At 38.4% G+C, this 26284-nt stretch overlaps 1 protein-coding gene across 3 annotated transcripts in view; it reads right to left on the bottom strand.

Annotated features, from left to right (window-relative positions):
- The window catches only part of NSF (N-ethylmaleimide sensitive factor, vesicle fusing ATPase), a 158538-nt gene that overhangs the window by 3786 nt on the left and 128468 nt on the right, over positions 1 to 26284 (bottom strand). For all 3 annotated transcript variants that reach the window (XM_082443134.1, XM_082443133.1, XM_082443135.1), the window contains 4 exons: positions 25979 to 26045; positions 23671 to 23750; positions 3411 to 3545; positions 2200 to 2313 (listed from right to left, as the gene is read on the bottom strand). In XM_082443134.1, coding sequence (XP_082299260.1) covers positions 2200 to 2313; positions 3411 to 3545; positions 23671 to 23750; positions 25979 to 26045 — 396 coding nt within the window. The remainder of the gene's footprint in view (positions 1 to 2199; positions 2314 to 3410; positions 3546 to 23670; positions 23751 to 25978; positions 26046 to 26284) is intronic.

Below are 26284 nucleotides of genomic sequence, written 5' to 3'. Positions count from 1 at the left end.
TCAGTACTTGCAGGTCTTTGCCCATTAAATATATTTAATATGTGTGAGCAAGGACTTACTGACTTGCCTGTAGCTATGGAATTAAAAGTCAAGAGAAAGGGAGGAAAAAAGTAATCTAGATAAATGACTTTATTCCCTCAGGTGACATCCAGTCAGAGCAGATCCTCAGCACCGTGCAAGTTTTAACAGAATTGTGTATAGTGAACAGAGAGGTAACATGACTTATATTCTGCTAAACTACATGCCTCTTCACTTAGGCTCGGTCTCTCTAAGGCAGATCTAAAAGAGAATTCACTCAGCTGCACCAAATCCATTTGATGTGAAGGGGTTCAAACTCAGAGGCCTATGAAGTGTCAGTCGCTGAAGATTAGGCCTGAGTGCCCCACTCTCACTTTCCACCCCACATACAGAGGAGGCATTAACTTGATCACTGACCGGTGGGCATCAAAGGAAGAGGAAGGGGTAGGGATTGGGGAGAAAAACCCACATAGTTTCTTCTATGCAATTATTGAAAAAAAATTGTGCTGAAACTTAAAAAATGAAGAGTAGAGCTGACTATCTGACAAATTTACCTTTTCCAAGGAGAGAGCCAATGTATATGCACCTTTACCAAGAATAATCCTAAGCAAAGTGATTTGTCTGTAACTTTAATTTACTGCTCAAAATGAAAAATAAATAAATTGGCTTTAAAATAGTCCAGCTGAAAGTTCAGTAAATTAAACTTTAGGTTTCTGAAAGCTACAATTTTATTTTAAAATAAATTTACTGGACTTCCCTGGTGGCACAGTGGTTAAGAATCCGCCTGCCAATGCAGGGGACATGGGTTCGAGCCCTGGTCCAGGAAGATCCCACATGCCGCAGAGCAACTAAGCCCATGTGCCACAAATACTGAGCCTGCGCTCTAGAGCCCGCAAGCCACAACTACTGAGCCCGCGTGCCACAGCTACTGAAGCCCACGTGCCTAGAGCCCATGCTCCACAACAAGAGAAGGCACCGCAATGAGAAGCCCACGCGCTACAACAAAGAGTAGCCCCCGCTCGCCACAACTAGAGAAAGCCTGTGCACAGCAATGAAGACCCAATGCAGCCAAAAATAAATAAAAATAAAATAAATAAATTTATATATATATATAAAAAAATTTACCAGCAAAGATTAAAAAGCATTTGCTTCGTGATTCCAATTTGTTATTGGTCCAAGAGCCTATTTCAGAAGTAAGTGAAACTTAAATGTCACCTCATCCACCCACAGCTCACACTGCTGGAAGAGCAGGACTGAGCACAACACGTGACTCTCAAGAATGCAGCCAGTCTGTCCACCTAAGACCCAGGAGAGATTCATTCAACAGACGTTTACTGGGTGCCCGACTATGTGTCCAGTTCTGTTCCAGGGGCTGTGGATTTAATAGTGAGTGAGAGCCAAGGTCCCTGAACTCAACAAAGCTTGGAAGTGATACATTTATTATCTAACTAGTATGTCAGATAAGGACAAAAAGACACAGGATGTGCACACGGAGGGGTGGAGTTACAAAAAGAAGAAAGGTAAGTTGCCCGTAGAGGTGAGAAAGTCCCAAAGAGGTTCCATCTGTTTTTGCCCTGGGAGTAGCCTGGGGCTTAGTTTTCTATGTGATCCTGGACGTTTCAACCCTACAGTAGTTTGCATAAAATTTCTAGGAGCCCTGCCAGGGGAGAACATACACAGCCGAAGTCTAATCTGTACACTCAATTACCTTGTCCCTTGAAACTGTCTCCCAGGCCCCTTTTGGTGTCTGTGCGTCGCTTCCTGACCTCTGATGGACAACGCCATCCCACCCCCCCGACCCCTGTAGATAACTGGCTGTGACCCTGCATAACTCATTGACAACCGGTGGGACACTCAGGACCCTCACCTCTAAAATGAGGGGGCAGCAGAACAATTGTTCTTTTAAGTCCTTTCTAGTTCTAAGACCTAGTGACTCCCTAACTTAAAACTTAAAGTAACTCTATATTCTTTTCTTCTATTTTTGAATTTTAAGAAGTGGGAAAGAAAAGTACCAATAAGTTATTGTTTGATCTCAGAAGCAGGCTACTAACACCAACCTGATTCTGGAAATAATATAAAAGAATTATAACTTAAAACCTCAGCGAGAGGGAATGATAAAAACTCTTGGGATATATCGTGAAGCTTCTACGTCTGAACCACACGGAGAAGGAAGCATCTTACCTGTAGGGACATCTCGATCAACATTAGTAACTTCTTGATTCCTATCCAGACCTTCTTCCCTTTGACTTGCTGTGCAATTGTGGTGCGTTCTTTATCCCTGAAGTTGCCCAACAGCTACAAAAACAATGAAAAAAACGAAAGCACTTCTATAAGTGCATCAACAACATTAGTTAATTCCCACATTTACCCTTAAAAGAACAGTGATAAGAACTACCTAACTGGTTCAAGCTAACAGAATTCTCTCATATTTTAAAATCCAACCTGACTTTCCTGAAATCCATTAGGTGCAATTATGAAAATGAAAACTGGTATCCTAAACTCTGTTTGCTTACGGACCTTGATTATAATTTAGAGATATATTTGCTGGGGGAAAAATAGCTCCAATCCATAATAAATATCAGTTAAAATTTTTAACATTCCTTTCTAGGAATAATCTGTATGTGTCAAAGCAGACTAAATTTAATTCTCTTACTCAACCCCAGCACAAAAACCGCCAAACAGGTAAGCTGGAAACATTTATCATATAGATAGTTTCTATTTTGTTGGGAGTATGCCCCAATTATATGGGTCTTGAGGATTTTAAGAAGCCTTCCTGACTCTCACTGCTGAGCAAGTCACTAGATAATATTTTCTAACACCTCATCAAGTCATTTGTGCACATTAATATTAATCAAAAGTTTAATAAAGGATATATATTTTTTAAAATTAAAGACTATGTCATCCTCAAAAAAATGTGAGAAAACATTTCCACATTATGAACTTGTTAATAAAGGGGTTGCTTTTACTTCTATAGCTTTTTTCAAGTTTCTAAGGCTTTAACCATTGCTCCAATTTATTAAATGCAAGTAAATGGGCTGAAAGCTACTATGAATAACTGAATTTTCTATTTATTGATTACTCTACTCCCTCCCCCCATTCCAAGTTTCTGGTCCATGTAATCTATATGCATTAGTCATGCTGGGCACAAAGTAATTCATTCCTGGCAGTTTGTATGCTGCTTCCACCAAGGAATGAGGAATTACTTCACTCTCACTTGTATTTATCTCTTCTTCCTCTAATTCCTGAAAATGACTGCTGGTGTATCCCAGGTTCCGCGTTCTAGGTTAACATAGAAACTAAACACCAGGTGCGATGTCTGGGGCACCCTTAGCATTAATCCCAGCCTCAACTCCTTTCTTTGAACGGTGTACACTCCACTGGGTCATTCTCACCTCCAAAGCCTCTAGCAGCTGCTCTCCTGTGGCAATGCTGGGCACGTGGATGGTGGTGCTGAAGGCGTTAAGCATTTCCATCTCCTGAAGGACATCTTTGCGGCTCGTGGTCCCAATGATAAGAAGCTTGCGGCCCTGATCATAGGGAGAAAATGTGTTAAAACACATAGGAAAGGACTGATTAGGAAACCAGAGTAAGCCTGAACGATATCCATTTATTTAATCGCAGAAATGCAAATGATTAGGCAAAAGGGAAGGAAAAAAATTCAGCACTGTCCTCTTGAAAATCCTTTTTTTTGGGGCCGTGCTGCGCGGCATGTGTGATCTTAGTTCCTGCCTGCAGTGGAAGAGCAGAGTCTTAACCACTAGACCGCCAAGGAAGTCCCTCGAAAATCTTAAAAAAATGTATCAACAACATGATTCAGAAAGAGCAACACTTTCTTCAGCACGTGGTTCAGAAAGAGGCAGCAGCTCTTTCTCCTTATCCATATCAATGACATCATGGACCAGTAAATCAGGAAGATACACAAACCAAATAGAAAGATACCTTAGTATATGTTTGTAATTAATTTTTCACAGCCAACATAGTATCAATATATGTATGGTTGGGAAAAAAATGAAATGAATGAATGGAAACCCCATGCAACCCACTTATCAAGGCTTTATTACGGTTTTTAGGAGAGGTAGGATAATAATAATAGCTTACATTTATGCAGCAGTTAACTGTGAAAGGCATGGTGCTAAATGCTTTACATAATTGTCTCATTTAATATCTTTAATTTCTTTTTAATTTTTAACCCCAAAATATACAAGGAATGTTTAAAAACTATAGCAGGCTTAGGCCACCATTCCTGATTCCCTCTCTCCAGAAGCAACCATTTTCTACTCTCTTAGTTTTTCTTCTTGTATTTACTTCCTTATCTTTAAATAACAGTGGTACACTATTATTTTTAGATTTTTCTTTTCAGCTTTAAATATTATTTCCTGAATTCCTATTATGGAAAAGGGAGAGTTAATATTAATTTTGCACAGTCCCCCCCCCCAATATGTCCTTTTTCTCATCCTTCCAATTATTTCACAGTCTTTGGTTAAATCTATATTCAGTATTTATTATGATTATATAAATATGATTTACAGCTAAGCCATGTAGTGTACTATTAAATTTCCTTTCTTGGGCAACATTTTGTTTTTATTAGAGTTAATAATTGCCATTTCCCCCCCCACCCCTTTGCTTAGTTTATCAAGTACTTACCACAAGTTCATCCCAAACAAATACAGCCACGGATATCATACCAATATGTTCAAACATGTTAGGGAATTTTAAAGTTTTGGGTGTTTTTTCTCAAAGACATTCCCCTCCTGGAGTCCTCTGTTCTCAAAGTTCAATCTGAACTGACTGTGCTCTAGGCCTGCTGCACAGCTGTAGCCCTAGAACTTTCCTCTCTCCTCTGTTAGATCCCCTGTCTCCTCACCTTCCTTTGTTTTTTCATTTATTCTATTTTCCATGGTACATATACTTCAAAAGCTTCCTGAGAAAGGGTGTATGGGAGGTAAAAATTTTAAGACCTGGAAACGTGTTTATTCCACCCTTAATATTGTACACTTTACACTTGATAGTTTGGCTAGGTATAGAGAACAAGGTTAGAAACAAGTTTCCCCACAGAATTTTCAAGGCATTGTTCTATTGTCTTTTAATTTTCAGTGTTGCTGACTAGAAGACTGATACCATTCTGATTTTCTGACTCATTGTTTCTAACTTTTAAAAATATAATTTTAAAAGAATCTTTTCTTTATCCGTATGTTCTATAAATTGTGAACCTTGAGATAAGTCACTCTTTCTTGTTTACTGAATGTTTCTTTTTTAAAAAAATTACATCCTATTATATTTCATGGATACTACCTTATTTTAGATCTCTGTGAATACTACACATTTTTTAAAATGTTTTCTTCTTTTCTCTGCTTTGTCTTTGTTTCCTCTGAGTTCCTTTTTCTTTTCTTTCTTTTTTTTTTTTTCTTATTTGTTCATTGGTGGTTTTCTTCAAGTGTCTGGTGATTGTTGGATTACTATTCATACTTAAGAGGTAAACTAATGACTGGAAGCTCTGAGTCTGAGAGCTTCATGAAAGGATGATAAGACTTGGCTGATTACTGGGGGTCCCTCAAAGGTCAGGATGTGTACATTTTCCCCGGAGAATCTTCCAGTCTCCTTCCTGAGGGTTATAGAGACTAGTTCCCAACATACTACATGGGAGTCGATGGGGGAAGGAGTCTGGGTACCTCACCACTCAATATGGAGACTTCCATTTACTCCTATTTGCAGTATGGCACCTCTTTAGATCAATCTCTCATTCAGTGTCCATTATAATCCTAAGAATTAAGTATCAGTATTATCTCTATTTTACTGATGAAGCTACTGAGTCTTATAGATTTAACTAATTTGTTCAAGGTCTAATAACTAATAAATGATGGAGCCAGGAACGGAAACCAGATCCAGAATCCAAAATTGTATACTGCCTTTTTTCACGAAGAAAAACACGTTTTAGAAATGTTTACTTGGAAAGTGGAAGAGGAATGGATTTTAAACTATGTCACTAGATTTATGATACACACTCATTCCACAGATAAGCCTTTAATAAAATCATTAAACCTTTCACAGATCTTAGAAACTCAGGGCATTAAAATAAATGAGAAAATTTAAAAATTATGTGAAAGTTAAATTAAATGTAGGAAAAGAGTTTAAGAAATTGAAGATCAGATGCCAAAACAATTTCCATTGGGGTTTTGTAAATATTAAACCACTATTGCTAACAAGGCGTGCTAGCCTTTCTCAGTCTTACTGATTTTATTTTGTCCATCTGTTGTGCCAAGAATGGATGGTGCACCAATGTAAACAAAGGCCTAACCAAAGAAACAAGGGTGAGGCTTTCTGGTACAATTAGTAACTGGCATATCAAATGCCTGTGCAAAGACTGTGAGAGAGAAGTATACCGCTGAAGTATACACATTAAAGGGTAATCATTGTTATTATTCAAGAAACCAACTAGCTAAAAATCAAACACATTGTCAACAGACCTTTACCAAGCCCCTGGATGAATACGGAATAGACCTTGTATATACAGAGAGACAGATACAAAACAGATCATTATAATACAATATGGAAAGGTAGACGTATTGCACATAGGATGTCATGGTAGAGGGAAGAAACGTGTGGCAGAGAAACATCTTTTTCTCTGGAAGAGACAATATCTGAACCGAGTCTTAAGGAGTGAGTGGGGTGATTAGGAGACGAAGGGGAAGGACATCCAAGCCAGAAGGAGCAGAAATAGATAAATCCGAAGGCAAAATAACAAAAACAAAAACTGGGGTGTTGGGGTAATTACGAACACATAAAGATGTATAAACTTCTACTGTGTAACAGAAAAGTGGTGCTTTTACACTCGAACTATTTCTCAACTATTTTAAAATTCTGTTTGTAAACTTAGGAACATATCCTTGAAGGCTCATAGATGCCAAAAGCCACACAGGCTGGTATATCTTCATTACAATTAAAGATAACTGTTACTTTGCTTTTTTCCTTAGGTTTTTAATGTTCCATAGTCCATAATTCCAACCCCCTCATCTTGCCCCTCTCTTACAGAGGACAACATTGGCCCTAGAAGAATGGCTTCTTACCCATTCCAGAAGGCTGGAATTGCCATTTTCCTAGTGAAACTCTGTCTTACGTTACCAGTGACTGTGCTCTTCAGAGTGTTAAGACTGGGAAATGTAGAGCAACTCACAATGGAGATGTTAATTTATGTTCTGCTTTTCTTCTTGTTTAACAAGACTGCAAACACTGCAGAGAGGTCATGACCCAGGGAAGTTCAGGCCTTGACTTGTAAGCATCATCTTTAAGAAAACACCGAAAAACATTACCAAATAATTAAATTGTGCTGGGTCATTCTGTATATTAATTAGTGGTGATACTCATGAGGAAGCTTTACCATGAAAAACCAGCTCTGAATATATTAATATCATAAATCACATTGGAGAACATTTTGGAGAAAAAGTTGCCAGCAGCATGAAATGAGAAGGCCAGCTTTAAAAATGAAAGTAGAGCTCAACCCAGAAAGAGAAATCCAACTACTAGTGGCTACTAGTCTGAGTCTGTAACGCCAAAACATGCCCCTTGATGGAAAGAAAAAAAGCTGAGTGACAACTTACTTGGAAAAAATTGTTCCCAGCATACTCTTCACTGAGATTTTCTAGTCCTGATGCAATAAAGAAAAGGCCTAAATAAAACGACTATCTGCCAATCGGATTATGATAAACATTGTTCCAAGGTTAAATAAGTATTAGTTAACTAATTCTTAGTACCATAAGAAGCAACTCAGGTGAAAACATTACCATGAAAAAGGCAGGGCTCTGTCAGGTGTTGATCCTTCAGAAAAACCACTTCTTTACATGATGAAGAATGAGCCAAGTACTAAGCAGTATCTAAGCCTTTTGCCACACAAAGGACTAACCAGATAATCCACACCCTTTCATAGGTCCTGCCCATTGACTGGCCCCAATAAACTGATTTGCAACAAAAGTTCATGTGGAAGAAAGCTTTTTTTCCCTCCCTTAAATAAAAATGCCACCAATATAATAACTGCAGTGAAATGGAAGGGCTGATTTTAACCTGCTAACAAAAGTAAAGTCAGTTATGCAGTAAAGAAAGGCCAATTATTTCCATATCATTCAATGCTGAGCAAGGGCAATACACCCTTGGTAAGAAGAATGAATTGTGAACAACTGGAAACCCTGAAATGGATTAAGAAGTGAGTGTGCCGGGGGCCTTAAACTTTATTTTCTGGTTGTTAGAATTTAAGCCTTTTGTAAACAAAAGTGAAAATTTTCAGAATTCACAATTGATAAGCCCAGTAAGTTAAAGATAAAATAGATTAGTTGATCAGACCATTAACATGAATTGACTCTGTTCGGGTATTTATGAAATTATGAGATTCAGTTTGTGCCTCTAAAGTGAGTACAATCTGGCTGGGGAGACCAAGTAAATATTCAGGGACCACTACCAAGTAACACACCAGCAAACATAAATGAATAATGCTGAGGGGACACAGCTTATGGGCACAGCTTCACTGGCATGGGGTCATCTGGGAAGATTCCTATAGTATTGTAGAGACACTGATGAAGAGGAAGGAGGCCCTGGAGGAGAAGGGACAGGTCTTCCATGCTCCTAATTCCCATGTGGGTGGTGGAGGCAGCTGAGCCAGAGCCCTCAGGGCTGAAAACGGTCTTTTTAGAGAGATGGGGAGTAGGCAGCCAATCAAAGGAAGACTCAGAATGCCAAACTAAGAAAGGAGATTTAGTATAAAAAGCAACAGGAAACTAAAGAAGGTGCTGGAGGAGGAAGAATTGTGATGACGAGAAAGATGATCCCAGCAGCTTCATGCTGGGCAGCCCGGCAGCCTGTGAGGGGGCTGCTGCAGGAGAGACAGCTCTGAGAAAGGGTCTCAGAATGAGCGCGCCCAGGAAGGGTCGGCGCCTCGCCATCAGTGATGCACACACACGCCTTCCATTTCAACGCAAGCCCAAGGTGGGCAGAAAGCAAGGGAGGAGAGGCAAGTCTCCTGCTGGACAGGTGGCTTGGTGCCACACAAAAAGTACAGGCTCCACCATTCATAGCTGGGTGATTTGGGCTAGATCACTGAACTTCTCAGCACCTGTTTCTTCCTCAACCATAAAAACGGGATTAAAAATCCTACCTACTTGTCAGAGTAGAGCATGAGGTGAGAATGCGTGGGGGAGGGAGGCCTTTGCCATCACTGTCAGAGGAGGCAGGAATGAAAGGAAGTGAGAGCTTGAACGATGGTCTTGAGAGAAACCTGAAAAATTGTCCTCTGCCTGGGATGTCAGGAATCTATGACATCGGGTCGGGTGGGCGAGCAGTGGGGCACCTGAGAATTCCTCTCTTCCCAACAATGCACGGCACTGGCCGCAAACGACGCCAAGAGAGTGCATTCTCCCAGAGGGCCAAGATTCACTCTGCATTAAGGGGAAATGAGCGCGCCGATCTTCAGCTTAACGACGGTTACGTCAAGGCCCAGACGAGGCCTGAAGCTAAAGATCAAACAGCCCTCAGAAGCAGCCGTGACAGCAGGTTGAGAGTGAGGGGCCTCGGTGAGAGGCAGGGACTCTGAGGAAGAAATCAGCTCAGGGCAGAGGATGTGAAGCTTTTCTGGTAAGAGGTGCTTCAGTTTGTCACTTACACTAGTTTCATTCTTGAAATGGGAGTAATGTCTGATACTTTAACTTAGTTTGTTATTATTCAGTGCAGGTTAAATAAAAAATTCTATCCACCATAGAGCTTATACAACTTTACCACTGCATTTATTTGCAAGTCTGAATCTTGTCTCTAGCCTGTCAGCTCCCTGGGGGCGGGGCCATGTTTTATTCATCTCTGTCCTTGCAGGTCTTTAGCACAGCATGCCTGGCACGCAGAAGATACTCTGATGTTCCCTCTACCTAGAATGCTCTTCGCTTATACATCCACATGGTTCTCTGCCTCAAAGTCAGGGCTCTGCTCCAGTGTCACCTTTCCCACAAAGCCTACCCCCCCACCCCCACTTCATCTCCCTTTATCCTGCTCTTTCCCCCCACAGTAGGGATCACCTCTTAACATACTATATACTTTACTCATTTACTGTCTTTACTTATTTATTCTATTTATTGCTGGCCTTCCCTCAAAAGGACAGGACTTGTGTCTGTTTGGTTTCACTGATGGATCCAGGGCTAGCATAGTGCCTTGAACATAGTGACAAGTTGATACATTTGTGTTGAATGAATGAATGGTGATCTCAGTGTAGGTTTCAAGGGCCGCAGATCACTCCTTCCTTGTTACACTTCTCTTCTGGCCCTGGAATAATGCACACTATACCAAATGTTCAACAGGAAAATAACTACCATTTCAGAGTCTATACATCTGAGCCCCAAGTGTTGAATACTATGATAACAAGTCAACAAGTTTTAAAGAAAACAATCCAGAATGATCAGCATGTATGCTTCATTTACAATATAACTAGATGCAAAGGATGTCATACCGCTTTCTCTTAGCTAATCAATTGATCGTCAATAGTTAAGCTATTCATAACTATTCATAATACAGACTTCTCTAACAGAGAAAAGATAAGACTCATTAGAAGCCATTAATTTAAGCTAGCGAGATAAGTATTATTAAGCATCTCCTACAACTCTTGGTTTCCCCTAATCAAGGGAAAAATTTGACTACTATTAAAAACAACCAAGAGTCTGGACAGTGAAAGGAGAGGAATTGGGGCCACTTTGCATATCCTGCATGCATTTGATTTCTCACGCTCCAATGTCTGTAACTTCTTTTTTTGCTAGTTAAATGTTTAAGTTGAATACCAAAGGAAGGATGTTTCAAATAAATCATGTTACAACTAGGCAGACAACTACATTTAAACTCTCCATTAGATTTTACCCTGAAGCAAATTCTTAGCCTACTGTCTTTGTAACCATCCTCCTGGTGCTGCAGGCAGGACAGAGGACGATAAAGAGGGGGAATTCATAATGCACATGGAATATGAAATGAGAAACTTCACCCCAAATAATTTTTAAAAATTACTATAGGCAAGAGCAGACCACTTTGAGATATTAAAGAATATTTTAGTACCAGTTTGTGAAAAAGACATGGAATCATCAGATTTTATACTCAGAGCAGCTCTGAGAGCTTGCCTAGTTCTCTCCTCCTCCCTCTCCTCTCCTGGCTATTTTGTAGGTGAGAAACGGGGGTAAGATTTTACATCCAAGGAGGGAGCTGAAACCAGAGTTCAGGCCTCACCGATATTCCCACTATGCTTTGCTGTCCATTCTTATTTGTGTAATTTTTAACTTATATCAGCAATGGCTGATCTCTTAATTATGAGTTAGATAGATATATATCACCTAGAAATTACGACCTCTGAGCTCTTAGGAGAAAAGGTTAAATAAATTAAGAAAATGAAGACGTACTGATGTACAGTATTCTTAGTGCCCAGTTTTGTAGGTGCTCTCTCATTAGAAACTTAATTAAGATGATCACTGATTCATCAGCAAATCCAAACTCTTCCACCTGGCACCCACAGTAGACTTTCCCTCCCTCCCTCCACTTTTAGCTTGAGATGCCCTAAAATGACCCCTGTGCTCTAATCAGTTCAATTTTCTTCTTCTTTCTCATTTAACTTCTACCTCTGTGGTTTTTTTTTTTAATTTATTTATTTTTGGCTGTGTTGGGTCTTCGTTGCTGCGCGCAGGCTTTCTCTAGTTGCAGCGAGCAGGGGCTATTCTTTGTTGCGGTGTGCGTGCTTCTCATTGCGGTGGCTTCTCTTGTTGTGGAGCACAGGCTCTAGGTGCGTAGGCTTCAGTAGTTGTAGCACGTGGGCTCAGTAGTTGTGGCTCGCCAGCTCTAGAGCACAGGCTCAGTAGTTGTGGCGCACGGGCTTAGCTGCTCCACAGCATGTGGGATCTTCCCAGACCAGGTCTCGAACCCGTGTCCCCTGCACTGGCAGGCGGACTCTTAACCACTGCGCCACCAGGGAAGTCCCTACCTCTGTGATTTTTATCCATAGCATTCCTCTTTATTAAAATGCTTTCCAGAGTTTTCTACCAGTTTGCAATTATCCCTTATGTTCAAGATATTTCAGAACTTGCCGTCTCTCCACATTCTGCCCTCCTTTAACCCTACACAACCCAGTTTGCTCCTTCAGGCTCCACCCTCTCCGAGCATGGATTCAATGTGCCCAGTAAAAACACCTCATTTATCCGGAGGCCAATTTACTGAACAATTTCAACTATCTAGAACATAGCCAAGAACCAAGATATATGCAAAATTCTCTAACTTCTAGAACTGAAAAAACACAATAAATGAGGTTCAAGTGACTACTCACAGGTAGTACCAACTTATCCACTGGGCACAGCAGGCACAGCGGGCACAGGGGCAAGGGCCCACAAAAATATTCTAATTTCTTCTAAAATCAGAAGAAAAATAAAAGAACTTTCAGGTTGAGGAAAATGTTTTAAATACCAACAGTTGGAAAATAAAAGTTTAACATTTTTTTTATGAAGAAAGGGACCCAGGGACTTCACGACATGGCCCTGCTGGCAGGAAGCTCCTCCGGCTCTCATCAGAGCCTAGTTGCTCTCACTTTACAGACAACTCAAGGGTCCTGGAGGTTGCCTTTCTTAGCTCACAGCTGACAAGAAGCAGCAAATTAGACGAAGGGGAATTGTCAGAGGCAGGCAGACTGACACAACTCACTTGAATTCCTCAAGTAAAAGCTGATAGCAAAACCATTAAAAACAAGAAAAAGTACAACAAACTCAAAAAAACAGGGCACACTGGGCCTACTTAATGACTCCCAGGGCCAAGTCCTCTACATTCCAATAGTTCTTGCATAATCGCCATGTGATTATGGTTTGTAATGAAGATCCTTATTCATTAACGTAGTGTTTATAATACTTTGCTTCAGACACCAAAGATGTATGTAGCATTTCTTTCCTTTTAAAAAAGGCTAAAGTATAACAGCAATTGATATTTAAAGAGGTTAAGCTTCAGTCATTTCGGAAAAATGAAGCCTTTGATTTCCTACTAATTCCTATTCTTCCCTCCAGTGAACTGAATATGCCATATGAAGCCTAAGATAAGTAACTGTACACAAAACGCATCCATAAATTCCCAAGTACCAGTTAGTATGTAAATAATAAAAATGTGCTGGTTCTGGCGCAGGCACACCCTTCACCATCTCTGCCCAGCGCTGCAGAGCTGGAATTCCTCAGCACAGCACAATGGTCCTCATCAATCTCCCTGTCACTCATCTTTCAAGACCAGGATCAAGAACTACTATTTGTGAAATATTTGCAGATTTTCTCAGGTAAAATGGACCATACTTTCCTCCATAGTCCACTGGAACCCACATAAGTTATAAAACTTAACTATTTACATCATCACGTTTACACATCTTTCACCCTCACTGGATTGTGTCAGGGACACCAGTTGGCCTGCATACAAATAAGAAAAAAAATACCCCTCCTAGGTGGATGAATTAGAAAAAAGCAGTCATCTAGGTATATGTAGCCTCCCTTGTCCCCATCTCCTAAAGCCCCAGCACCTTGTATGAGTAAAAAGGCACCCCTTTTCCTCTTCCTCAGGGCTAGTGTTGCCAGATAAAGCCCTGAGTATAAGTATGTCCCAAACAATGCATGGGATATACTTACACTAAAAGATTATTTGGTGTCTTTCTGAAATTCAAATTTAACTTGGCATCCTATATCCTCAAGTACTAAATGTGGCAACCCTACTCAGCTGGGCAGTTACAGCCCACGTCAGGGTACACAGCTCACAGGGCAACTGGAGTGTGGGCCGGATGTTAACCCCCACTTGCCAGTTGACCTTGTGCACAGCTTGTGCCCAAACTGCACAACTGAATAGGTGGTCCTGGATTATGAGCTCTTTGAGGGCAGGTAGCATGTCTGATTCATCTTTGTTATTTCTATAGTACAGAACAAAAGTTTATTAAATGTACATCCTAATAAAAGCATATATTCCCTAAAGAAATATTTCAAACTTGCATTTCAAAAGAAATATTTTTGGATAGAAAGAAACTTCTCATCTCCTTTCCATGAAGCTTAGTAGAACTGTCACCATCTATCCTGGTCAACCTTGGTCACATTGGCATTCAACCATCGTTAAGTTCACCCTGGAAGCACAGCACTGAGCTGAATGCCAGGTGGGTGTCCAAGGACAACCGTGAGAGTCAGGAGGCACTTACATACACACTTTTACTCGCAGGACCACAGAGTATCTTACAGACCAGACCTTAAATTAAATCAGCCTTAAAGAAAAAACAAGGCTAACAAAATATATTGCACACAGACAAGCTTAGATACAAAGGTAGATTCATTTAACTGTTATTGTTAGTCAAGCAGCAAGTTAGTTGCAAAGGACTGGAATTTTGACAGTTATACTGCTGAGTTAAAAATAAAAACAACTGTATACACATTAAGTTTTTATTTTTCCTGATTATAAAGTAACAAATGCTTATTGTAGAAAATGTATAAAATGTAAGAAATAATAAAGCAGAAAAACCCACCTACGACCTACCATCTAAGATCAGTTGTCTTTAAGATGGAGAAATAATAGAACTTCCTTTAACTTTTGTTTTTCTCTTCATTCTTTTTAAAAATTCCTTTTTTGTACATTTTAAAATGGACACCAACTAATAGAATAATAAATGCATTAAAATATTGGGAGGATGAGCTCAAACTTTTTTTTTTCAAAATTTGGAGGCAATCACAGAAAACAATTTTGGCATATTTCCTCCAGTCTTTTTTTCTTCATAACTGAAATCACACTTAGAGAATAACTGAGGATTAAGTGGAAGGTGATCTGATCCTTAGGCAGGCAGTTTCTGACACGGGCCCACTTTACATAGATAACGGATCACTAGCGGGGCGGCCACCAAGCTGTTCATCTCCCTGCTCTGGCTGGTATTTCACCCTGTTCTCCCTTCCCATTATTACTCCTTACTTGGGGAACTGGCACCCTTCTTCCATCTGCTCCAGGGCTGCCCCAGCAGGATCTGCAGGAGCCCGATGGCTGGCAGCTAGAGGGAAAGGAAGCTGTCATTCCTGCTGACATTTCTAGGGCTGGCTTCTTCCGCAGCAGCCACCTGGAGCCTAGCTCCTTTGATATGGGTTGGTTACTTTGTTGGTTTTACGGATTTTTTGTGTGAGGAAAGACAGAGTCAGGGTTTTCTTTAAAGTGAATAATAAACTAACAATTGAGTTGTGATTTGCAGTTTACAAAGAACTATAATCAACATTTATCTTATTTAATTCTCACGATCTAAATATTAAATATTACTACTGCTCCCGTTTTACAATGAGAAAATTGAGGCTCAGAAATTAAGTGACTGAATTCAAGTTCAAGTCTTCAAATTCTAACTTCTGAGCTCTTATTTACACTGCCAATGCCAGTTCTACATGTAGATTCACCATCTTCAAGATATCCATTCAACAAATATCATCATCTATGTAGCCTAAATAGGTCTGCAAAGAGAGAGAGAGGGGAAGAGAAGAAGAGAGGAAGAGAGGAAGGAAGGAAGGGAGGAAGGAAGGGAAGGGAAGGGAGGGGGGAGGGAGGGGGCAAGGAGGGAGGAAGGAAGGAAGGGGAGGGAGGGAAGGAAGGAAGAGGAGGAAGGAAGAAAGGAAAGGAAGGAAGGGAGGAAGGAAGGAAGGGGAGGAAGGAAGGAAGGAAGGAAGGGGAGGAAGGAAGGAAGGGGAGGAAGGAAGGAAGGAAGGGGAGGAAGAGAGAAAGAGAAAGAAAGAAAGGAAGGGAGGGTCTAGGCAGATTGTCTGGAGCTTTCCTTGTGAAAAGCACTCTTGACATTTGCCATTCCCCAATGTGAGTGGTAAGCAGGATTGTCAAAATGAAAGCATGGTTACAGACCAAGCTGTGACGTGAAAAGATCAAGGCCTTGTTCCATCTACATTCCAATAACTATCAGGAATATTGACAGATTGTTTTGGACCCTTTGTAAGGTTCCCCTTATTGGTTCTTCTCACCCAATAGTTGTTATGCCATATAGTATAAACCCTTACGGATCTTCAAAGATCTGTGTATTTGTTTTGGGGACAGGAAGGTAGAAGAGAAGCTGTGAAATGCTATTCTGTTCCACCTTGGATTAGAAAAAGAGGTGAACTTTAGTCACAAGCAACAGGTAGCTACAGGGAAAAAGGACGTAGGGGGGCCAGTCCCTGGAGGCTAAGGACGAGTGTAATAGGTAGTGTCCTTGGGATCCCACAATGGCCAGAAGCCCTGGCCCTCTCTCTACTCCTCACGCTGTTGAACTCTGAAATTCCTGTTTCTACTTCATTCTCCCTTTTATAATAGGGATCTCCAATCCCCAGACCAGAGTATTTGTCTTAGGACTCAGGAAGCTTCTAAATTTCAGTGAATGGGCGATGGGGAAGCAGGGTGCCTCTACTTCTTTTTCCAGTATTGCAAATGAGAGAAGTTGAACCTGGGCATTCCAACTTGAAACTCTGAACTCACTTTCCATGGAAATTTGCTATATACAGTTACATTCTTTAGTTTTCCTATCTTACATGCTAAAGAGGTTCTGTGGACTATCTAAAGGCACCTCTTTTCTTAAAACAACAACAGCTGGGAAATACATTTCTAGTTCTATACAACAGCCTTAATAAAATACTAAACCCCTAAGAACTTTGAAACATTAAGAAAACAGGAAGAAACAGAATTTTAGATGTCAACCCTTAGGCTCCAAGCAATGAGAACATTCAAATCACGCAAGAGAAACATTCACCCTTTTTTAAGGATAGGACTTTATAAACTGATTCTTTACAAATGACATTCTCTGTGGCCAACAGCATACTCCTACTTCTCAGTAACTCTATGCTTTTCACAATAAGGCATTAATACCTTATATCTGTGCAGCCCGCAGGTTTACATAGAACTTACATTATGTGAGTTGGCCGTCACTGTGGTAGGTAAGGAGGAATAATCTTCATTTTACAGATGAAGAAATAGACACAAAGGTATTAAGGGACTAGTTCAAGACTAAAACGCCAGATGGCTGTGCTAAGACTCAAACTCAGGTTTTCTGACTCCAAGTCCAATACGATGAGTAAGTTGTGCAGAGAGGATACTCATAACTAGATTCATGGCCCCATGGAACATTATGATGGTATAATCAACACTTTTCTAATGCTGATGTCTAGTCACAGTAATATATTTAAGGCAGTGAGAGAATATTTTGTCTCAGCACCATTAGCATTTTTCTGATTAAAATTTAGATATTTAATTTTGAGTTACCTGAAAATGGTATGTGTGTATGTATATATCTATCTTATAATTTTTTGCATTAATTAATACGTATTTTAGATGTGCTCTACTGAAAAACAAAACAAAAACCCTATTTTGAAAACATGGTTTTATTTAGCAGATATCTGCAGCAATGTTTTATGAAAGGACTCACCAAATTTCTTTCACTGTTTTTTGATTAACTTGAAATTGTTCTCTCTCTCTCTCTCTCTCTATATATATATATATATTCAATTTACACAGAACTTTCTGAGATAACCTAGTAAGCAAAATATACTTTTAGAGAATTTTTTAAACTATAGTAGCCATCTAACGTCACTGATTTAATAAATGAGAAAACTGGGCTACTAAACAGTCAAGCATCACACAGATTTTTTATAAAGAAGCCCAATGCAAAAGTCACCACATCAGTGATTACAATTAATGTGTCTGGCAAAATTACTAAACCTCTCTCTTAAAGTGGTTATATATCTTCTTGACTCATATTGTAGTCATTAGCCAGAGTTAATTTTGAACAGATAGACAGAGAGATAATCATGTTTAGGCCTGCATGATTTGGAGTCTCTTCCATTATTTGCTTATTTTGCTAAAGCAACCCGAAGACTGAAGAGTTGCTTAATATCACCAAGACTTCCTAATAACATATCCGAAGTTAAGATTGCACTGAGATGTCATATAAGGATTACAGAAAAAGCAATCTTGTAGAAAGACTGGTGATCTTAAATTAAACCCCTGGAGAAACAAATATGTCTGCCTGCGTTCCCATCAGGAGTTTACTAACAGTCTTATTGTTAGTTATACCCTTCCCAGCTCTAAGCCCTACTTCTTTCTTATCAGGTAATATTCCTAAGTGCCAGAGCAGTAAGGAAGTAATTTTTTTCAACAACTTTATTTTTCAGCTAAAATTCTAACAACTGTCAGGTCCAAGTTCTACTTCAGTAATATTGCTTTTTTTTTTTTTTGATTTTTTTTTTATTTTTTTAAACATCTTTATTGAAGTATAATTGCCTTTCAATGGTGTGTTAGCTTCTGCTTTATAACAAAGTGAATCAGTTATACACATACAATATGTTCCCATATCTCTTCCCTCTTGCATCTCCCTCCCTCCCACCCTCCCCCATCCCACTCCTCTAGGTGGTCACAAAGCACCGAGCTGATCTCCCTGTGCTATGCAGCTGCTTCCCACTAGCTATCTATTTTACATTTGGTAGTGTATATATGTCCATGACACTCTCTTACCCTGTCACATCTCACCCCCCCCCCATATCCTCACGTCCATTCTCTATTAGGTCTGTGTCTTTATTCCCGTCAATATTGCTATTAATTTGGAGTGATCTTCTTTTGTAAAAGTTTACAGTTTCCAAAGAGTTTTCCAGCTGGCATGCTGTGAATGAATTATAAGTGTTCTAAGATACCAATTCTCGTCAGCCCTTGGGAAGGCTGGGTGGCACTTGGCGTGGCTGCATCTCTGGCCAGCTGTGAATGGCCTCATCCACTTACCCAAGTACATCATCAGATGTTATCATTTCCTACATGCCATGATATGAAAAAGGCTGGGAAGCACTGAAATGAAAAAGGAGTGGTTCTCCATTAGTTACAAGGTTATTCTGGTACATATGGATGAGGTCTTCCAAACTGATTTGCAGAAGTGTCAGGTAAACATTAAAGCAGTCAGGTTAATGGGCTTAACTACTCTCACGCTTGTTGAGGAAACTGGAAGTCATGTCATTTTACAGCTGAGGAGTTCCTTTTCAGGCACTTTGTCTCCCAAAAAGAAAAAAAAAGAAGGTGCCAGAAGAGATCTATGAGGAAAATCATAAAGCCGCTGGTGCTGCAGTTTGCAGGAAGATTTACCTGGCCTCACTGCGTTACTACTGCCTCTTCCTTGACACGAAGACTAAGGCTTTCATCCTCCTGATCCTGAAAGGCACATTCCCTTCGACTTCCATAAATCTGCAAAGCTTGAAAAGAGCCCCAGTGTCATCAAGCAAAAGAGACGGCTTTAGGAATCTCACTGGAAGGAGGGGTGTCTTCAAGCCTCTCACTGCTAAGCCGGACATTTCCTAACACTGGACAAATTGTACGTCCAGCTCAGGGAGGGTGAACTGCAGTGGTCTTTTACCCTCCAAGCCAATTGTTAGCTTTTCACAAGAATCAGCAGGGAAGCACATGTGAAACCTCTGTGGTGATGGTGAGCGCCCCCATGCCTTGTGTGACTCTGCATGTAGATGAAGCAGGCTGGGAGCTTTCTTAGCTACTGCTGCTGAGTTCTCAGAGCAGCCCTTTTCTGCGGCGTGGCTCCCTGCTGGGACAGCCCTTTTCAATTTTTCTATCCCCCCTCGATCTCTTCTCCTGCAGAACACAGGGAAACTTGATTGAAATAAAGACTTAGGGAACATGTTTTATTTTCTCCTGTTCAATCCATTTTAGAAAAGCTTTTAATTGGTTTTAAAAAGATGCTAAACAAAATGTGATGATGTTTTTCAGTCTTCATGAACTACAGATACCACTTTTTATACTTTCAAAGGGCTAATAAATCAATCATGAAATTAACTCTCCAGCTAAATTTAAAGCAAATCCACTGAATACTGGGTTCATTAAAAATCTATGCATTTACTTGGAAAAATTTAAAATTCAAAGAAAATTATCCTAGTAACTGAAATCTGACTTGAATTTTTAGTCCTACACTGAAAATCCAAGACCAAAGCAATCACAAAGGGAAAAAAGGAAGGCTTGTGAACCAGTTTTAATAAGCCAATTTACAATGAGGGAGGGGAGATGGGGGAGGGGGAGAAGTAGAAAAAAAGAATATCTTGATACATAACAACATAGTACCCCTGAAGGGATTCTTTTATTTGAGCATGTGCACACATGCACATACAGTTTTTCTATGTGAAAGCTGAATTACAACAAATGCAAAATTAAGGATTCTGTGACTGATATGATTACTGTATTGTATGCATGTACAGGTCCTCTTTTGAAAGAAAAATGCCTACAACTTTTCTGTTTTCTTGAAAGTGATAAAATAATAGCTTTCTACCAGTCTATGCATCTCTACAACAGATTCATATACTTTTAATATTTAATTGAAAACATCTGAAAAACCTACATGATAATGGTTTGGTAAAGTGAATGCTTCTACTTTAGAATGACAAATAGTCTTGACACTGGATCGGCCTGAAAAATTTTCCCTTATTGTCCTGAGAGAATACAAACTAATTTAAAAAAGCAAGGTGGTACAGAGAAAGCATATTTTTATTTTGTTAAATATATGCCAACTAGAAATATTTTAAACGTTACCTTCTTCTGCCACTGATTCACTTATACAGCAGGTCATCTAGCAGTCCAGGTCAGAGTCACCAAATTCTGATTAAGGACAGGCTGGTAGCCTCTTAAAAGAGAATCCCCACCATTTCCAATCACTAAGGCAACCAGATCTATCTTCTACTTCTTACATGCTCCTATATCCTTCCTTTCCAATCCTTAGAGAAACTCATTCCACAGCCCTTTTTTAAGGATTCAACTCCTGTTTCTAAGATTTCTTCCAAGCTGGGCCACGTATGTTGTATGCTCACTCCTTACCTCTAGCTCTGCATGGAATCCTCCTTTCGTCATTTAAGCTTCTGACACTATCTATCTATGTATCTATCTATCTATTGTAACCATTTTATTAAGATGTAACTCATATAACACACGGTTCACTGACTTAAAGTGTACAATTCAATGGTTTTTAGTAGACTGCACAGATATGTGCAACCATCACTGGAATCAATTTTAGAACGTATTCATCATGCCCCAAAGAAACCCCGTACCCATTATCAGTCACATCTCATTCTCCCTATCCACCCCTCCAGTCCTAGGCAACCACTGATCTGTATTCTGTCTCTATAGATTTGCCAGTTCTGGACATTTCATGTAAATGGAATCATACAATATGTAGTCATTTGTGACTGGCTTCTTTTGTTTAGCATGTTTTCAAGGTTCATCCATGTTACAGCATGTATTAGTACTTCATTTCTTTTAAATGCCAAATAATACTCCATTGTATGTATATACCATAGTTTATTTTATTTGATGAACATTTGGGTTGTTTCCACTTTTCGGCTATTATGAATAATGTTGCTATGAATATTCATGTACAAGCTTTTGTGTGGATGTATATTTTCATTTCTTTGGGGTATATACCTAGAAATAGAATTGCTGGGTCATATGGTAACTCTAACTTTTTGAGTGCTAGACTGTTTTTCAAAAGCTGCACAATTTACCTATTCCCACCAGCAGTGTATAAGGATTCCAATTTCTCCATATGCATATCAATACTTGTTATTATCTGACTTTTCGATTATGGTAATCCTAGTTGATATAAAGTGATATCTCACTGTGGCTTTGATTTGCATTTCCCTGATGGCTAATGATGTTGAGTATCTTTTTGTGCGCTTATTGGCCATTTGAACTTTACTTATTTTTGAATGTTTTCACTTTAGTCATATCTTGCCAAATATAAACTACAGCAATACTAAATACTCAATCCCACCAAAATGAGGGGACACTCAAAAAATATTTAAAAGTTTATATATATGTGTGTGTGTGTGTGTGTGTGTGTGTGTGTATATATATATATATATATATATATATATATATATATATATATATAGTTGAATAAGTTATTCATGAAGCATATCTGTATAAACCTCAGTGCCAGATGCTGTAAGATTTAAAAGCATAAGATAATGTTCCTTTCCTCAAGGGTCTTAACAATTATTTTTATAAAACAAAAAGTTATTCCTAAGTCTTCATTCAAGATTTTGCAAGTCATTTGTCAATATGTTCTATTTATTTCTATTAGTATCTATTTTGGATTACAAATAATTCTCAGGGGATGTCTCTGTTTAAATCCATGTGTATAGTATTATGTAAAGGGATAAGCAGTTTAAAAAGTACCATTGAAAAATTATTCTTTCTTCTCTCAAATGGCTTGTAGCATAAATTATTTTTAGCTAAAAAGCTGAATATTATAAGAAGTAAATTTTAATGCCTGGCAAAAGTCTTCTAATCTTATAATTTTTTAAATACTGATTTCATAAAAAGGATTTTTTGTGTGTGTGATATATATATTTTTAAAATTTATTTATTGGGGTTATTTTTATTCTAGAAACTTTAGATATATCTATATACATTTAAAAATTTTTTTTAACATCTTTCTTGGAATATAATTGCTTTACAATGGTGTGTTAGTTTCTGCTTTATAACTATATACATATTTTTTGAAGGAATAAGAAAAAAATTCTCACTTCTCTAATTTCAGCTTCAATATAAGCTAAAACTCCAACTCCTGGGAATAACAGTTTACAGAAAAATGATTTTAAAAAATCCTTTCACCGTGCAAATATGTAGTAAATTTTCAAGGTTGTTGTATGTTTCTTTTCACTAGTTTAGGGAAAAAAAAAACCTAGAAAGTCAAGACAAGTCCTTTACCTTTAGGTCTAACACATACAACACATATAATTTTAACTGTTAAATTAAATATTAGATTCACCAGCTTAACACTAAATATTTTCCATACAGCTTAGTTTATATCTCTAACTTCAAATATGAGATTCCCATACAGACATTAAGATGTTTTTTAAGTTGGTGCTTCACCCCTTTGTATCTGCCTTTGATTGGCATTTCTTCAAGGTTACAACATACAGAATCAACCAAGAGAATTCATGTCTTATGTCATAGCCAAACATGCTCTGGCAGCCTCTACATAATTAACATATTTAACCAACCCTCAGAGGTTAGTTTAAATGTGTTAACCTATCAAAATCACCAGTCTCCAACGGCCATATGAGTAAAAACTACAACCACATGAACCAAGGTTCTGGCTATAGACTCACTCTTCAAAAGTGCCACATGACACAAGAAAAATAACTCAAGCTCATCTGTAAAAACTAAAAACAAAACAAAACAAAACTCCCTACAGGATGTAAATTACCCCAAATACAAATTCTTAGGAAAACTTATGAAATGAAAAACAAAACAAATGGGAACATGTGTTTAATCCCTTCTACATTAATATCATGTATTAATATCTCTCATGGGAAACGGAGGGAAGTAGGGATGTGTAATATGGTGGTGAACTTATAAAGCAACACAGAATACTAACTGAAACTGGGATTTTGAGATCTTCAGAAAAAGAACAGAAAATTTCTCTGATTAAGAAAAGTGATTAAGAAAATCATTTACCTTAAGGCAGAAGGCCAGACCAGACGACCTTTCAAAATCTCTTCAACAAGAAAATTTTATATGTTTATGATAATCTGCTTATTTAGAGAGTGCACCGTTGTATAATTTACTGGAGAAACTCTGTGAAAATGTTCCTTATATTATTTTTACCTGAGGAGGCGCCTTTTTCAGTAACACAAGAAGAGCCTGTAATACCAGATTAGAAAATCGAGGGCCAATAGGGACATAATCTGGAAGAGAAACATTGCTATGTTTAGGGATTCGATATATATATGCACATATTCCAAACATTCTGATTTTTCTGCATAAAGAGTAAACACAGTCCTGGGTGGTGGTGGGATGAACTGGGAGATTGGGATTGACATATATACACCAATATGTATAAAATTGATAACTACTAAGAACCTGCTGTATAAAAATAAGATAAAATAAAATTCCAAAAAAAAGAGTAAACACAGTCCTAAATAACAGTCATGCAACTAACAATAACAAGACAAAATATCTACAATAACTTAAATGCTTAAAATAGTACATAAGAACTCTTATCTGTAAATTTTTTAAAAAGCATCTAAATATCCATTTTGAGTTAATGTAGACATCTCTCTCTCATATTCAGAGACTTTTTTTTTTTAAAAAAGGAAAAAAAAATCCCCAGGAGTATTTACTAAACATTTCCAAGAAGTTACTGCAAACCATGGTAATACAGTGAGTACACAGGCAACAAAACATGATACTAGAAAATGGGTAGAGGGGGAAATGGCAAGAAATAATAATGTAAGTAAGGTACTTCAATACAACTGAAATGATAGTAAAGCCACTAAGATTGGTCCACAGATGGTGAAGAACAGTGAACTTCTCAAATAACTTTCTACCTGTTAAAACTTCTACCCATCCTTCAAGATTCGACACAAATGCCACCCCCTTTGCTTTCTCTGCATGTTGCACATGCACCCCTGCCCTGTGCTTAGAGCTGCCTTCAGGCATCAGCCCTCTGAAGTCAAAAGTGATCCTCCCTTTTCTGAATATCCAGAACACATGGCACATTCTACTTTGTATTAATTTTTGCCAATGTATGTCATAATGACAGCATCTTACTACTTATTTTTCTGAAACCCTAATAATTCTAGCACAGTGGTAAGGGCTCAGCAAATGCTTACTGAATAAATGAACAAACAAGTACGGATAATAACTATTCATACAAGTGAAAATATACTCAGAGGGCACACATTCCTGACATAGTACTGTTGCTATGACCACACATCTCAATTGTGTTTAGATAAAGGACTTTACACAGAGCTATGAGTATGTGCCTAAAAGCTTTTAAAGAAATAATCCCAGAAACTGAGCTGAAGTGTATCAAAAATAGCAGACCCAAAACCCAGGTCACTAGATAAAACTATTGATTTAAGAAGACCTCATAGATATACCTGCTTTGCTTTGTAATAAACATTGCCTTAGGAAACAGGAAAATAGAGAAGTAATAGAGGACGTAAAGCAAGTCTGAAAATCATGGGAAAAATGTAGTAAGAACAGTTAACGTGAAATCATTACTACACCATTATGGACCCCTTAATGAAGAAGGGGTTAGTTAACCAGAGGTTGGCAGCATTTTCAGATATTTATTAAGTTACCAGGTAGGTTCAATTTCAATCAAGTTTATTATAGCATCCTGAGCCATTGTTACAATGAATTTATTCCAGATTTATCTATTTTTTGCAATGAAATAAAATATAAGAGTAATAACACTGTTCTGGCATTTATTTGTGGAATACATCTTATGAGCTGAGTACAGGGACTGTTTTATTCATCTTTGTATTCTGTAGGAGTGCACTTAAACATAGGAGATGTTTAATAGGTATTTTTAAAAATTACTGTAGAGCACTTTTAACTTTCAGAATGTTTTTAACTTTCACAATATTATCTCATTTTTGTCTTTACAATTACTCTGTGGGATAAGAAAGGAAGAGAATACAGTCTCTTTTTTATGTGAGCAGAAACTGATGTACAAAGAGCTTACAACTTCTGCCCCAAGTGTTATAGCTAACCTGTAGATTTCACTCCAACCCTAAACCCTTCTTTCCTTAGTTCTGTCAAAGTTCACAAATGGAATCCCTGAGCTACAGACAGCTCAGAAATAGTATACAGCAAATATATCCATCAACTAAAATTATTAATCATTTATTATGGGCAGGGAACTCTGTGGAAGATACAAAATAATATCAGACATGGGCCCTTATAGGAAAGCAGTTTATAATGTAGTTACGGTCATAAGGCATATTTAACATGAATACCATTGTTGACTTCAGATATAAGAGATAGTGTTATATTTCCTTATTAGACAAAGAAAGGTATTTCTATTGCCCTATAGATTATAAACACCCGTATTTTTCTCTTGTAATTTGTGAGACATTAGCTGTAATGTGGCAAGGATAGTACGATGGCAAAAGTTATGACTCACCAAGCAGTCTCTCAATGTCATCCACAACCACACAACTGAGCTGGGATTTATATGCATCATCAAAGATCTAGAAGAAAGCAAAGCCATTTATTATCTCACTGCCCTCCATAATTATGACAATTTCCAAGAAGATAAAATTTAGCTAATTCTTGACCAATGCTCAAACAAAACACAGTAAAACATCCAATATTTCTGACTACACAAAACTAGAATTTAATAGAACTTCAGAACTTGAAGAGTTCTTACAATTTTTAAAAATTAATTTATTTATTTTTGGCTGTGTTGGGTCTTCGTTGCTGTGTGTGG

Source organism: Balaenoptera physalus (genome assembly GCF_965194825.1).
Source record: "Balaenoptera physalus genome assembly, chromosome: 20".
NCBI lineage: Eukaryota > Metazoa > Chordata > Mammalia > Artiodactyla > Balaenopteridae > Balaenoptera > Balaenoptera physalus.
The sequence above is the reverse complement of the archived record's forward strand: the minus strand, read 5'-3'. Positions and strand labels throughout refer to the sequence as shown.